The sequence below is a fragment of the Haplochromis burtoni genome, unplaced genomic scaffold, assembly GCF_018398535.1.
Source record: "Haplochromis burtoni strain Fernald_Lab_line unplaced genomic scaffold, NCSU_Asbu1 Contig_374, whole genome shotgun sequence".
Classification (NCBI taxonomy): Eukaryota; Metazoa; Chordata; class Actinopteri; order Cichliformes; family Cichlidae; genus Haplochromis; species Haplochromis burtoni.
Genome location: NW_024582735.1, coordinates 395107 through 408045, shown reverse-complemented (window position 1 = coordinate 408045; position 12939 = coordinate 395107). Strand labels below are relative to the sequence as shown.

The window sequence follows — 12939 nt, the reverse complement described above, 5'->3', positions numbered from 1 at the left end:
CAAAACGTTGTCAGAAAAATAATAATAATACAGAAACCTGAAATATTGGTACTTCATTACTGTATCGCTCTCATTTTTTTTTTCTACATGTATCATTCTCTTTTGCTTTCTACCATCTTTTTCTGCATCATTTGCCTCTAAATCTTGTCTGTACTGTACAGTCGTAGTGTTTGCTGCCCAGAATACACACATTTGATTGGCTGAGTGGCATCACGTGGAATGACATGAAACTGGTCTGTGCCTTTCCTCAGCCACCAAATCACCACCATCAAGACTACGAAAGGAGCAAAACTGGTTTGAGAAACAGGAGAGTGACCCCAAACACACCAGCAAATCCACAACAGATTGTTGTAGTGGGGCCAAAATTGCTCTACAACAACGCAAGACAAACCGAAAACATGTCCTCCTAAAGCTGGATCTACAAGCTAATAAGTCCGAGGGTGTACTGGGTTTGTCACAGGACAGAAAGAACCCTGTGAAGAACTCTTACATTAAATTACAAGCAGTTTGTTTTCAACTCCAGCAGTAATTGACTCATATTTGACCATATGAAGACTCCGCCCACTTCACAACAATAAAGAATGAACAAAATCACATCGCTCAGTTTTATTTTAGCCCATCTGAGCTGCTTAATTTGCAATTTTTTAAAATCTTGTTTCCATGATTCATTGGGTCCTATGTAGATCCTACAGTGAGTGCTCTACAGTGCAGTAACACTGGAATGAATAATGTTGCTCCGGATCTGTCATCACATTATGAAAAAGAACCTTAAACAAAAACTCTGTATTGTAAACAACATTTATTTAAATACACAAAATCAGATTAATTGCCATTTTAATCATCATCTTCTTCCTCCTCTTCGTCCTGATTAATCTGGAAGTAGCGGAGCTCATAGCTCTCCTTGGTGTTGGCAACAACACGCAGCCAGTCACGGAGATTGTTCTTCTTCAGGTACTTCTTTGTCAGATACTTCAGGTATCTGGAAAAACAAGAGATGAATTCCATCATCAGTTGAATCCCCTTCAGGGAACAGCAGCACGGTGGGTGATAGTAGAGATGGCACAATACCACTTTTTTTATGTCCGATACCGATATCATAAATTTGGATATGGGCCGATACCAATATGAATCCAATAGTGTGTTTTTTAATCAATAAAACTGTTTTTTTAATATCTTGCTGCATTTTGTATAAGTTCAAACTCTAAATGCTCAACCAGACCGCGGACAGGTCCCGCACACCACAGCCGCTCTATCACGTGATGCATACTGTTCCGACGTGCTACGGTTATGAGCAGTTATGCAAGTTTTGTGAGGTGATTTTTGATATTTAATGGATCGGATTACATTTTTTATTTCTCTCCGATATCCGATCTAGTAATTTAGGTCAGTATCGGACCGATACCGATACGTAATATCGGATCAGTCCATCTCTAATGGATAGCTTCCTGGTATATGGAATGTTACAAAAAGCTATGCAAACCTTGCTTTAACAATGCCATGAAAATAGCACATTTTCCCCCACAAACACAACAGAGTGGTGGTGTGGCGACATCTGAACTCATAACTGCCATTATACCTTTAAGAACTGAATCCTGTTCACCATGGGCCGTTTTCTCATCGATCATGATGATGATGAACTCCCTAAACATCCATTCCCTGACATCATCATTAATTGTTAAACTATTTGCTTACGTGGCAAATACATTTATCCATTTTTAGTTTTGAAAAGACTCAGCTTTTCTGGAATCCTCTATTAAATAAAAAATGACTAATAAGCTCACTAGCTGTGAAATTAAACTTTCAATTAAACTACAGGTTCCAGTCTTCAGTTGTAATATCCCAGCTCACGTCACATGATGATTCTACTCAATAAAAACCCTGTGCAGCTTTGTTTTTGCAAGAGAGACAGTTACATTTCATATAATATATTTGACACTTTATTAGACATCGTTTCATTATTATTATTTTTACATTTATTAGTCATTCAGGATTAAAGATGTGTGTCAGCTGTCGTTTGACACAGATATGCCACCAGATTGTTAACGTCTTAAAATGAAAATGTTAATGTTAGTATTTGTGAATGGCTGCAACTGCATGAACCCTTCAGCACAGTGAAATCACCAATAGCAGTTTTTAGTAACGTCACATGATCTATATGAAGATGTTGAGTTAACTGGTCTTTACATTTGCTTCTGTTAGTAATGTGGTCTCGTCATCTTACTCAGAACTTTACATTAGGATCAAACAACACAGTGAGTGCCTGATACCTTTTGGAGAAGGGCACCTCAGAGGACACTGTAATCTTGCTCTTGCTCCTCTCAATGGAGACCACACCGCCACCAAGGTTCCCGGCCTTGCCGTTCACTTTAATGCGCTCCTGCAGAAACTGTTCCTGCAATTAACATGTGGTAAAAATGTTACTTTATATCGACGGCTCTATTTATGCTCCACATGAGCAACAAGTTCACTGAAGAGTAACAAGCAAAGTTCTAATAAAACCAACAAAGCTCTTTCGGTGAATGAGTTTGTGGATTTTAAATGCATCAGGCCTTTTTGCTCAAATGAAGCTAACAGTAGTATGGATTATTACGAGCTGTTTTCCAATTGTATGTCTGTGAGTTCGATGGCTACAGAACCCTGGTATTAAACTTGTCCCCAAGTAGATAGTTACATATTCAAAAATCAGTCATTTCTGGGGTTATTCCTTCGGTGTTAATTCATTTTGACTTTTTTGTGCAGCACATTTGACTGTGTTACATGTAACTGCTTTAGAGTCCTGTGTTTCCAGCAAAGCCTTCAATGTTCAAACTAAACGTTCAAGTGTTTTTCCACCTCAAGTCAAAATAACGAGCACTATTTTTATTTAAGCAATAGATCTGCATTTCTTTATCCTAGGTACAGTTACTGGCATTATGACAACGTTTGTCCTTGTGCACAGCTTTTAATCCACCACCCAGTTTGTTGATATTTGGTGCAGCTATTCTGGTGGCGCGTACACCACATTGCCAAAAGTATTCACTCATCCACCCAAGTTGTTGAATTCAGGTGTTCCAATCACAGCTGTTATGCTGCTGTGTTGACATCAAAATGCTTGTGAGCAATAACCAATAACTGCAGTTTAGAAAGCTAATTAGCACCTAGAAAGCTTCATCAATTGACAGGAGCCACACAGAGAGGAGACCTTTACCTCATTATCTGTTCAACGTGCAGAAACTTGGTTGGTACTTACCAATTTTCTTGTTGCTTAAAAGAGAAGAAAAAAAACCCCTACTCTTATTTGTTTTAGATATCATCTTAAACATGTAAAAACACAGTTTCTTGCCACTTGCCAGAAAAATTGCCACCACCTCAGCTTTGTAATACATAACCACATTGGCCTTGTTAGTTTGTTCTTAACAACTCGTATAAGTATAACCAGTAACTAAGCATTTCACACTAAATTATAGTGAGTATCAGTAACTAGGTGCTGACAACTACCAGTACTGAGAAAATGCTAATGACATTCATCCTTAGTGGCTGTAGCTCAGGTGGCAGAGCAGGTCAGCCACTAATCAGAAGGTCGGTGGTTCGATCCCAGGCTGCATGCCAAATATCCTTGGGCAAGATACTAACCCCATGTTTGCCTACTGGTGGTGGGCAGAGGGCTGAATGTAGTGTGAAGCGCTTTGGGGTCCTTAGGGACTAGAAAAGCGCTATACAAATGCAGGCCATTTACCATTAGTGTCATGTGGCCCTAAAGACATCTGTAGCAAGAAATGTTACCGACTGAAGAGAAGAAGAAAAAAAAAATATATAGTCCGAAGCTTAGGTGTGTGTTAAGGTGTGGTTTCCCGAGCTAATCCAAATGGAGGCTGAACTCAGAAAGGGTGTAGAGTGAGCCAGATCTGGCTAGGAATGTCATCTCAAAGAAGCCCTGCAGCTTGTGCAGAACAGCCTTTAGTCTTAAATTGGTAATAAAATAACTCAGAAAAAGTTACAGCTTAAAACTTACAAAGTTGGCAGCATCCATGATGCCATCTTCGACAGGGTGCGTGCAGTCCAGTGTGAATTTTAGGACCTGCTTTTTCTTCTTACCACCTTTGCTGACATTCTGCTTCTTCTGCCAATGGAAGGACAAACATTTACTTCACTGCAAAGAACCTCTAGGCTGTCCACTACATTTATATGAACAAAATTTAGTAAAACACCCAACAACAACCAACTGTTAACATTCCAATGTATCAAAATGTTAATTTCCCGTTTGTGCAGTACATAGGTCCAAAGAGCGATTGGTAAAATCTGGTCACCATCACATTCAACTGATTAATTCAAAAATCCTGCAATCTGAATTAACAGCGGATTTTGCTTTTACCTACAGAGTTATATGTATTCAGCATAACAGTTTAATATACGTGATGATGCAACTGTACTTAGTTTCTAGCCAAAGCTCGACTTTAATTATAAGAACATTCAATGACAACATTAAGTATGCATAAGTGCTATTTTCGACTCTTTAATGTTTTGATAAGTACGACTAAAAGTAATTAAAAACATCTCCATGAGTTGAGCTCTGCGTCAATCCCCCGACTAGTAACGTCCACGTCTCGGAGCGATTAACTAACAAACAGGTCAAACAAACAAACACAGCTCCGTAGATACTGTCAGCCTCCAAAACCTTATCTGCGCACCTTATTAAACAAAGGTATCGTTATAGGGCTAGCAACGTGGTTAGCTCTGCGACGCTGCTAAGCTAACGTTAACTCACAGACAGCCATAGGCCACAAAAAACTCAGCTGTGTAACCGAAAAAAAACATCACAAACGGACCCAAACCCTGCATTTTAGTCCATGTAGATGCAACAAGCCAGTTTTTCCAGATTTCATAGAGGAAAAGATACAACTTCGATAGATTTTAGCACGACTTTTTACTTACAATAGGCGCCATGGTGAAGAAGCTATCAAAAAGGAAGAGCAAGCGGTGCGCATGCGCTACACATCATACGCCGAAAAATTGATGGAATTCGTTTTGTCCCAAAATCGCTTCATTTCCATTCATCCAATAAACTTTTTTTTTTTTAAACAGCAATGGATGTTCATAGAACCTCGCAATAGTTCCGGTATTCCTTGTTAACTAGTTTTTACATTAACTGGTTAGATTTGTTTGTTTTCCACTCTCCGTGTTAAAAATGTTGCACCCGCAGATTCGTCATTTTCACGGAACCGTCTGATCGCTCTAACAATATTAAAGACCTCCGCAAAATAAAGTCTCCATCTCCAGCTCGTTCAAATATATACACGTATCGATATTATATTAAGATAACAATTAAATTATTTTAATTAAAAAAAAAACTCAAACACCTTCTGCCTGGTCCGTCTTTTTGTAACATAAACAACGAGTCGTCATTTTCCTCACGACAACGATTAGTTTGACGGGCCCGCGGGTTTACCTGTCAGCTTTTAAACACCTGCTGCTGATACAGGAAACACGCTCACGTGACAGTGACGGTTTAACGTGGACAGCTGCTGTTTGGGGTGGGGGAACTCCAGGCCACGAGGGCCGGTGTCCTGCAGGTTTTAGATGTGTCCTTGATCCAACACAGCTGATTGAAATGACCGCTTCAACATGTCTTGAAGTTCTCCAGAGGCCTGGTAACGAACTAATCATTTGATTCAGGTGTGGTGACCCAGGGTGAAATCTAAAACCTGCAGGACACCGGTCCTCGAGGCCTGAGGTTGGACACCCCTGGTGACGTCAGCCTCCACAAAATAAACAACTGCAGCCCGTTTTGTCAGCGCAGAGCTGCTGGAGCCTGTTTCCCCTCAGAGTGACTGATCTGGGTTAAAAGTAACAAACGGGATTTAACGGGAGGGAGTGATGGACACTGGGCAGCAGATCAGTCAGCTTACAAACAGGAAACCGGGCTGAAATAATCTGTTTCCAGTAGGCTGATAAGTGCTCTTTATTTCAGCATGAGAAATGTCTATACGTTTTGAGCACTTTGAGCTGATCATTGACTTAAAACAAAGATAAAACAAAAGCACATTTATTTTCTGAGGGGAGTGTAGTGAGCAATTCACTACAATTCACTACGTTGATTCAATAGAATCACCTGATATTGACTAAACATTGTTTCAATGTCTCCTGGGGACTCTATGAATTAAATTCTCAGTGCCCCGAACTTACAATAAAACATTACAAATACAATTACTCAGCATAAGATTCCCCATAACACCTGCCTTTTCATTTCCCCTGATTCATGATGCGCTGGTGACCATTAGCCCCATCGTATCAACTCCATAGTGTTTGTTGAATCTCTATCAGATTGTGTGGCCTGCTATCTGAGTGACTGTCTTGCAAACTAGCCAATGATGACCTTGAGTCCGAGCATATCACCGATCTTAATGGTCTTGCGTCTTCAAACCACTCGACAGTTAACAGTATGGGAACCATTTCTGATAATAATCTTGCGCTGATGATCCATCTCTGATCTTTTTCCTTACTTTGACATGAAGCTCAGGAACAATAAATGTTATCCTGCTTTAGTTGGATCAATCGCGCACTGCTGACACAGTCTCCACGCACAGCTTAGAGGGAACACTGGTTGGATGTATTCCTTTATGGATCTGTGTAGATTTTAACTGTAATACTGATCAATACATGCCTGCACTGTAGGTGAGTTTAAAAGAAAAACCCAAACCACATGACACTGATGGACAGATAAATGAAAATGACAACATTTCTGCCAACATAAGATTCGTGCACATGTAAGTATGTTTACGCACATTCACCCCGCAGTCAAAATCACATATTTTTCTTTACTCTTTGTCTGTATTGCATGGAGTATAAATACGACATACCTCATAAACATATAATTTGAACTTGCTCACCAACCTTCAACAAACGTTACAAAGTTTGCTAACATTTTCTCAAGTGTAGTTTTTCCCTCCTCTGCTGTTTTTAACCAATGGATCATTTTATTCATTATTTTATTCACTTTCAGTCTAAAATAAAATTCTGCCCATTTGTCAGAAGATTCAGCTCATTCATACACATTATTATTGAGCATCTGTACTTTGGTCAAGAGCCTGCTGGCATCCAGCTGAAGGAAGATGTTCTGAAGTACTTCACAGCCGGCTTCAGTTGCTGAGGGTAAATGAGATTCAGTGTTCCTGAATCTGCACATGCAGAATCCATGTAAGAAACAATGCTTTGTCTGTGCTGGCATCACCTCTCTCAACAGTGATGGTGAAGATGCCACCGGGACAACTTGTTCCAGCTCCCTATTGAGATCATTTATAAAGGAGAGTGCAGCAAGAATATTTTGCACAATTATAAGTTACTCTCTGAAAAACAACATCATACTTCAAACACTGCTATGTGCATAAAAATATGAATATGTAGACCTTCTGAAACATTACTACCATTTGTAACATTAATATACACTTATTAAGCAGTTCATTAGGAAAACTGATGCAATGCAAGAATTGTCATGAATTTGTACTTTTACTAATATTTAATTTTTAGTCCGATTTTCATGTTTTCAGTGGGAGAAACGTTTCATCACCTCTCCGGTCAGGCAGAATTGCCTTATCTGGATGACTGAGCACACCAGACTGTTTTTTACATCAGTATTGTGTTTACACATAATAATTTGCCCTTTTGTTACATTTTTTCATGCCATCAAAGTATTTTCATTGATAGTACTTGTTTTATCACAGCCATGTACAGCTGTGAGTGTTTGACAGCACTATGGTCTACAAAGATACATCTTTTTGTGAAATGAATAAAATAATTTTCCTCCATCACAAAAAGCATCTTTACTTCTCTGTTCAAAGCAGAGCTCCGTTTACAGAAACAGTATTTTAGCATCACTTCATTCAAGATTGACAGAAACAAAAAAGAAAAACGTTTTGGTTTACCTTTACACTGTTCAATGACCAACTGTTGTTAGGCCCAAAGGCTTCATTCGCCACAGCAGGTATGAGGAGGAGGAGGGGCGGATATCAGAGAAGCAGTGAGGAGAAACAGGGAGGACAGGACGTTCTAGCATAAATCACTTGTTTCTGTTTAAACCAAAATGATCAGACTCTTTAACAAATCTCTCTCTAAGCAGCTGTAGACATTTATAATAAGAGTGACAGAAAGAAGCACTTTTAATGATTAGACTTTTATCGGCTAACAGTTTCCATAATGAACAAACAGGTGCCTTTGTCACCATTGACAACTGCAGTAGCTTCACTTAAAACTGGATTAATTTCAAAATCTGTCGCTCTCATTTCTATAAGAGTCCTTTATACATCTGCTCATGCCAGCATCTCCACCAATAGCATTCACTCAGGCTTTTTTAGTCTTTCCTGTGGCACGAGACAGGCGTCCCCATTATCCCCCCTATTGTTCACATAGAGCACCTGTCAGTCTTTCTGAGGTCCTCCTCTATTTTTAGCTGAATTTCCCAATTAGGCACAGAATTTAAGTTATCGCTTTGTGTTGATGATTTATTGCTGTATGTCCCGGATCCTGTTCTCTCCAAATCATTTATTTTATCTGCTCAAATCCACATTTCAGAGATGTAAAATTCAGAGGCGGATTGTCACTTCCTAACTTCCTGTTCCATACTGGACAGCGCATATCCACAAAATCTCCTTCTGGTTCAGATCTTTGGACCTTCTATGGCGCAGTGTAGAGCCCCTGTCCTGTTTCTCATCCACTCTAAATGCTTTACTTCTCCTATTCCATCCAACCTCTCTGGCTTCACAAAGAACCCTTAGTTCACTCCACACTGAAAATTTGGCATCAGTCTAGGAGGCATGTCAAATTTAACTCTCTAAGTATCTACGTTATCTCCTTTATTGAGGAATCATCTGTTTCAACCATTTTAGCATGATATAATAAGGGGCTGGCATGTTTTAATGATTTTTACAATGATGGTGTTTTCCGCAGCGTCACAGATCTCTCTCTCTCTCTCTCTCTCTCTCTCTCTCTCAGATCTCCGTCCTTCTGACCTGTTTCAGTGCTTTCAGATTAGACATTGTGCCAAAGTTTTATTCCCAGTTCTTTTCTCCACAGCAGTGGGAGGAGCTTATGAGCCAAGACCCTCTTCAAAAGCCAATTAGTTCTAAAGTTTATAATGAAATGTCATTTTTTGATTCCTCACCAGTTACTAAAGGCTGCTTGGGAACGTGAACTGGGTCTAAATTTGGGGGACAACTGGTGAGACAATGCTCTAAAAGAATCACACAGGTTCAGTCTGCGTTCAGCTTTCTCTCATACAGTCCTGCTCTCTAAAACCTGACTGTCACAGATCCATCCCAGTCTCACTGACTCTCTGGCTCATCACTTACTCACTTTTGGCAGAATTATTTCGATTTCATGGGACATGAAAAAAAGGACATTTTCAGTGATCATTAAACCTTTCCCCCATGTTGCCATGTCCCAGTTGACCTCTAACCAATAAATATTTTAACGTTTACTTTCTTAATGGCAGGACGTTATCTTCTTCTTCACTGGAAGTCGACTAAAGCTCCCTCCAGCACTCAGCGGTTCAATGACGCCATGTCTTTTCTAAAATCAGCGAAGCTCTTAAGATATTATGGTCCATTACAGTCCTGTAAGTGTAGGTCACTGGGAACTACAGCAGTCCTGGTGTTTACTGGGAGTAACCTTCAAAGACCAAAAGAAAAAGCTGAAGCCTGCAGTGATATGATTCAAATGTGCTGCAGTGGAGAGCTGAGGGGCTACTGACAGTGTTTCACTGTTCTTTGCTGCCTTCTGTTGTTTCCTATTTATAGACTTCTCTCTTTTAATCCCTCTGTCACCCCTCCCACCATCCTCCTTGAATTTTGTGAGATAGGTCAAGAGCCTTTTTTTAGTTTCACAGTCCTCTCACAATAAAGGTAGAGGGAGTTATAACTGCCAGTCCTCGTGCTGTGTCTGAGTGTGCTCTTGTTTCAACTGCAGGATCAGATAAGCAGCCATGGATGATGTATATAAAGCAGCGGTGAGTACTGATATTGCCGAGTATGCTGTTATATTTCCTTCTATAACATGTTTTCTATGATATACATATTTATTGGACAATTACATAATTATATTATAAGACAGACTGTATAGTTGTTTTTTAACAACTGTCAGTGTCCTCCTGAAAATGTGAAGTTATGTTATCATTGTAAGCTTTGCGTTACTGGAGCTTTACAGTGAAATCTGAGTTCAGTCAGCCTTGTGTACCAGTGTGATATATTTGACCAACTTCACAATGCAGTGCAATGAAGAATTTTAGGAGAAAGTTCATAGAAAAGAAAAAGGGATTCATTTGAATATTTGCCCGAGGTCACCAAACTCATGTTGGAGTCAAGACGCTGGTCTGAAAATGGTTTGAAAATGTCACTTTTATGTGTATAAATGGTGCCTGACAAGAGAACAAAGAACAGCTGGACAGTTGAAGGGAAGAAGAGAAGTGACAGCTGCTGACTCCGTCAACTCAACTCCCATAAACAAGAATAGCAAGTGAAGAAATTAGTGTCACATTGCAGTCCATACTGAGAGCAGGAGTGAAGCTGCAGACGTGAACCTCTGCTGCTGCTGAGTGCCACAAACAATCACCAAATGAAAAACACAAGTCAGATGAATTTCATGTCAATTAAAATGTGATGTTTTCCTCCAGGTCGAGAACTTAACAGAGGAGCAAAAAAATGGTGAGGAAACGACTTCTTTTCATTGCTGTCTTTCTCTTTAGTAGATGAAATGAAAAATGCTTTATTCATCCCATCTTTGAGAAAGAAGTTATAGAATTATAATTCAGTGTCATTTCTACAGCGCCAAATCACAACAACAGTCACCTCAAAGCACTTTATATTAATAATACGAATATGTTTTGTTTTCATTATTTTTTGTGTTCATTTTGTTTCAATTACAGATCCTGATTATTTTTCATGACAGGTGAAACCAATGAACCATTTCAGGCTTTTATTTTAAATACTTTTTGAGGGATTCCTGATCATTGCCTCAGATTTCCATGTGTGGAAAAAGGCCTGAGATTGTGAAGTATCTGATATGTGAAGCTACGTTTTCAAGCAAGCATAAATAAATATTTTAGACAAATCAAAGCTGGTTAAACAGAAAACAAACAAAATAAATAAAACTAAATTGATAAATTTGTGGTTGTTGGATTATTTCATTGTTTGACAATAAACCTCACACCATAGGAAAGCCTATTTCTTTCCCATAAATGTTGCCAGAATAAATAACAGTATTTTTCCAGTGTAAATATTTTATTTTGTTTTCTGTTTTCCATTGTGGATAAATTATAAGATTATAGGATTTGGATCTTTGTGTTTAAATGACAGCTTTTATCATAACAAAGGATAATCAGTGAATTCCTGTAATATTAGATGATGTAAACAAGCCCTCGATAGAAACAGTTCAAAGTTAGTTTCGTCCTCACAGATGTTATATTTTCAGCATCAGTCTGGTCTGCATCGGCTGTTTGTTGTTGTGTGCAACGTTAACAACAATCTCAGTAACAACAATGATTTGTTTTTTCAGAGTTCAAAGCTGCGTTTGATATCTTCATTCAGGATGCAGAGGACGGCTGCATCAGTACCAAGGAGTTAGGAAAGGTGATGAGAATGCTGGGACAGAATCCCACTCCTGAAGAGTTACAGGAGATGATTGACGAGGTGGATGAAGATGGTATGTCAGTATTAGTATGTTGCCATCAGGAACATGTTTATTTCACGACATGGTTTGCATATTTAAAAAAATTAAAAGGTGAAAAAGACATTATAGTCCTGATTTATTTATTTGCTGTATTTTCACAGGAAGTGGGACGGTAGATTTTGATGAGTTCTTGGTTATGATGGTCCGCTGCATGAAGGAGGAGAGCAAAGGAAAATCTGAGGAGGAGTTGGCTGAACTTTTTCGCATGTTTGATAAGTAGGTCTCTTTTGCATTTTTTGTTCACACGCAGCCAGAATACAAAGAAAATACCACCAGCCTGATACCACACAAATCATTGCTGACTGCCAGTAGGAGATTGAGGGATGTTTTGAATATTATTGCGTATGTGAAGTACACATACAGTAAAAATCTTAATGCCAAAAGAGCTCAGCGAGTATTCCACGTAGGATTGATGAGTGTATTTTTATGTGAAGGAATGGAGATGGATACATAGACTTAGAAGAGCTGAAGTCCATGCTGGAGTCCACTGGAGAGGCCATCACTGAAGATGACATCGAAGAGTTGATGAAGGATGGAGACAAAAACAATGATGGCAAAATTGATTATGATGGTATGGGAAGCAGTTTATTTGCAATTAAAATGTGCACAAAACAGCTGACTCCTGACAACATAAGGAGAACATTCTCATCACGTTCACAAACCATTTCACGGAGAATGATTACAGAGTCACTGAGCTCTTTATTGTGGCTGACAAAGTGCATAAAGTAACAAAAATCAGAAACTGAGTTCAAAAGGCAACTAGACAAAATCCAAAGGAGTAACTGTGAAAATGATATTTATGGACTTTGATTTTAAAACCCATAGATTTTAAATCAAACAGTGTTGTGTAGAAAAGTTCAAAATAACATTGTTTCCTCCATTGTACCCAGTCATGGATCGTTAGTAATGAATAGCTTTGCTGATGTGACTGATGTACTGACCTGTTCGTTGTCTCTGATAGAGTTCCTGGAGTTCATGAAAGGTGTTGAATAAAGGATTCTGCCGGACGCTTCACATCTTCTATCTTCTACATGCGTTGGCAACATCATCGAAGGCCTTCTTGAAGATATCTTCACCGGTTTTTCTAATACTGTACCTTCAAGGCCTTAACAGCTTTTCCAGGAGATTTCATTGAATAAAATATTTTTCTGAATAAAAATACTTAGATGTTTGTTTTGTCTGTCATAAAATTTTGTGTAAATTAGCTTAACTGAAAGTGAATTAGTATTATTTCTATGGTGCTTA

At 38.9% G+C, this 12939-nt stretch overlaps 2 protein-coding genes across 2 annotated transcripts; one reads left to right on the top strand and one right to left on the bottom strand.

The window, feature by feature from the left end:
• Nucleotides 1–780: 780 nt before the first annotated feature.
• Nucleotides 781–5050, bottom strand: LOC102301501 (60S ribosomal protein L22). The gene is made up of 4 exons (XM_005943461.2): nt 4912–5050; nt 3992–4099; nt 2268–2392; nt 781–979 (listed from the first exon to the last, which is right to left on the bottom strand). Exons 1-4 carry the CDS (start codon nt 4921–4923, stop codon nt 835–837), a joined length of 390 nt encoding a protein of 129 aa, XP_005943523.1. The 5' UTR covers nt 4924–5050; the 3' UTR covers nt 781–834.
• Nucleotides 5051–9829: 4779 nt separating this feature from the next.
• LOC102302000 (troponin C, slow skeletal and cardiac muscles) lies at nt 9830–12865 on the top strand. The gene is made up of 6 exons (XM_005943463.2): nt 9830–9976; nt 10640–10670; nt 11521–11667; nt 11796–11910; nt 12129–12265; nt 12656–12865. The coding sequence occupies exons 1-6, from the start codon at nt 9953–9955 to the stop codon at nt 12685–12687; spliced, it is 486 nt and encodes a 161-aa protein (XP_005943525.1). The 5' UTR covers nt 9830–9952; the 3' UTR covers nt 12688–12865.
• Nucleotides 12866–12939: the final 74 nt, after the last annotated feature.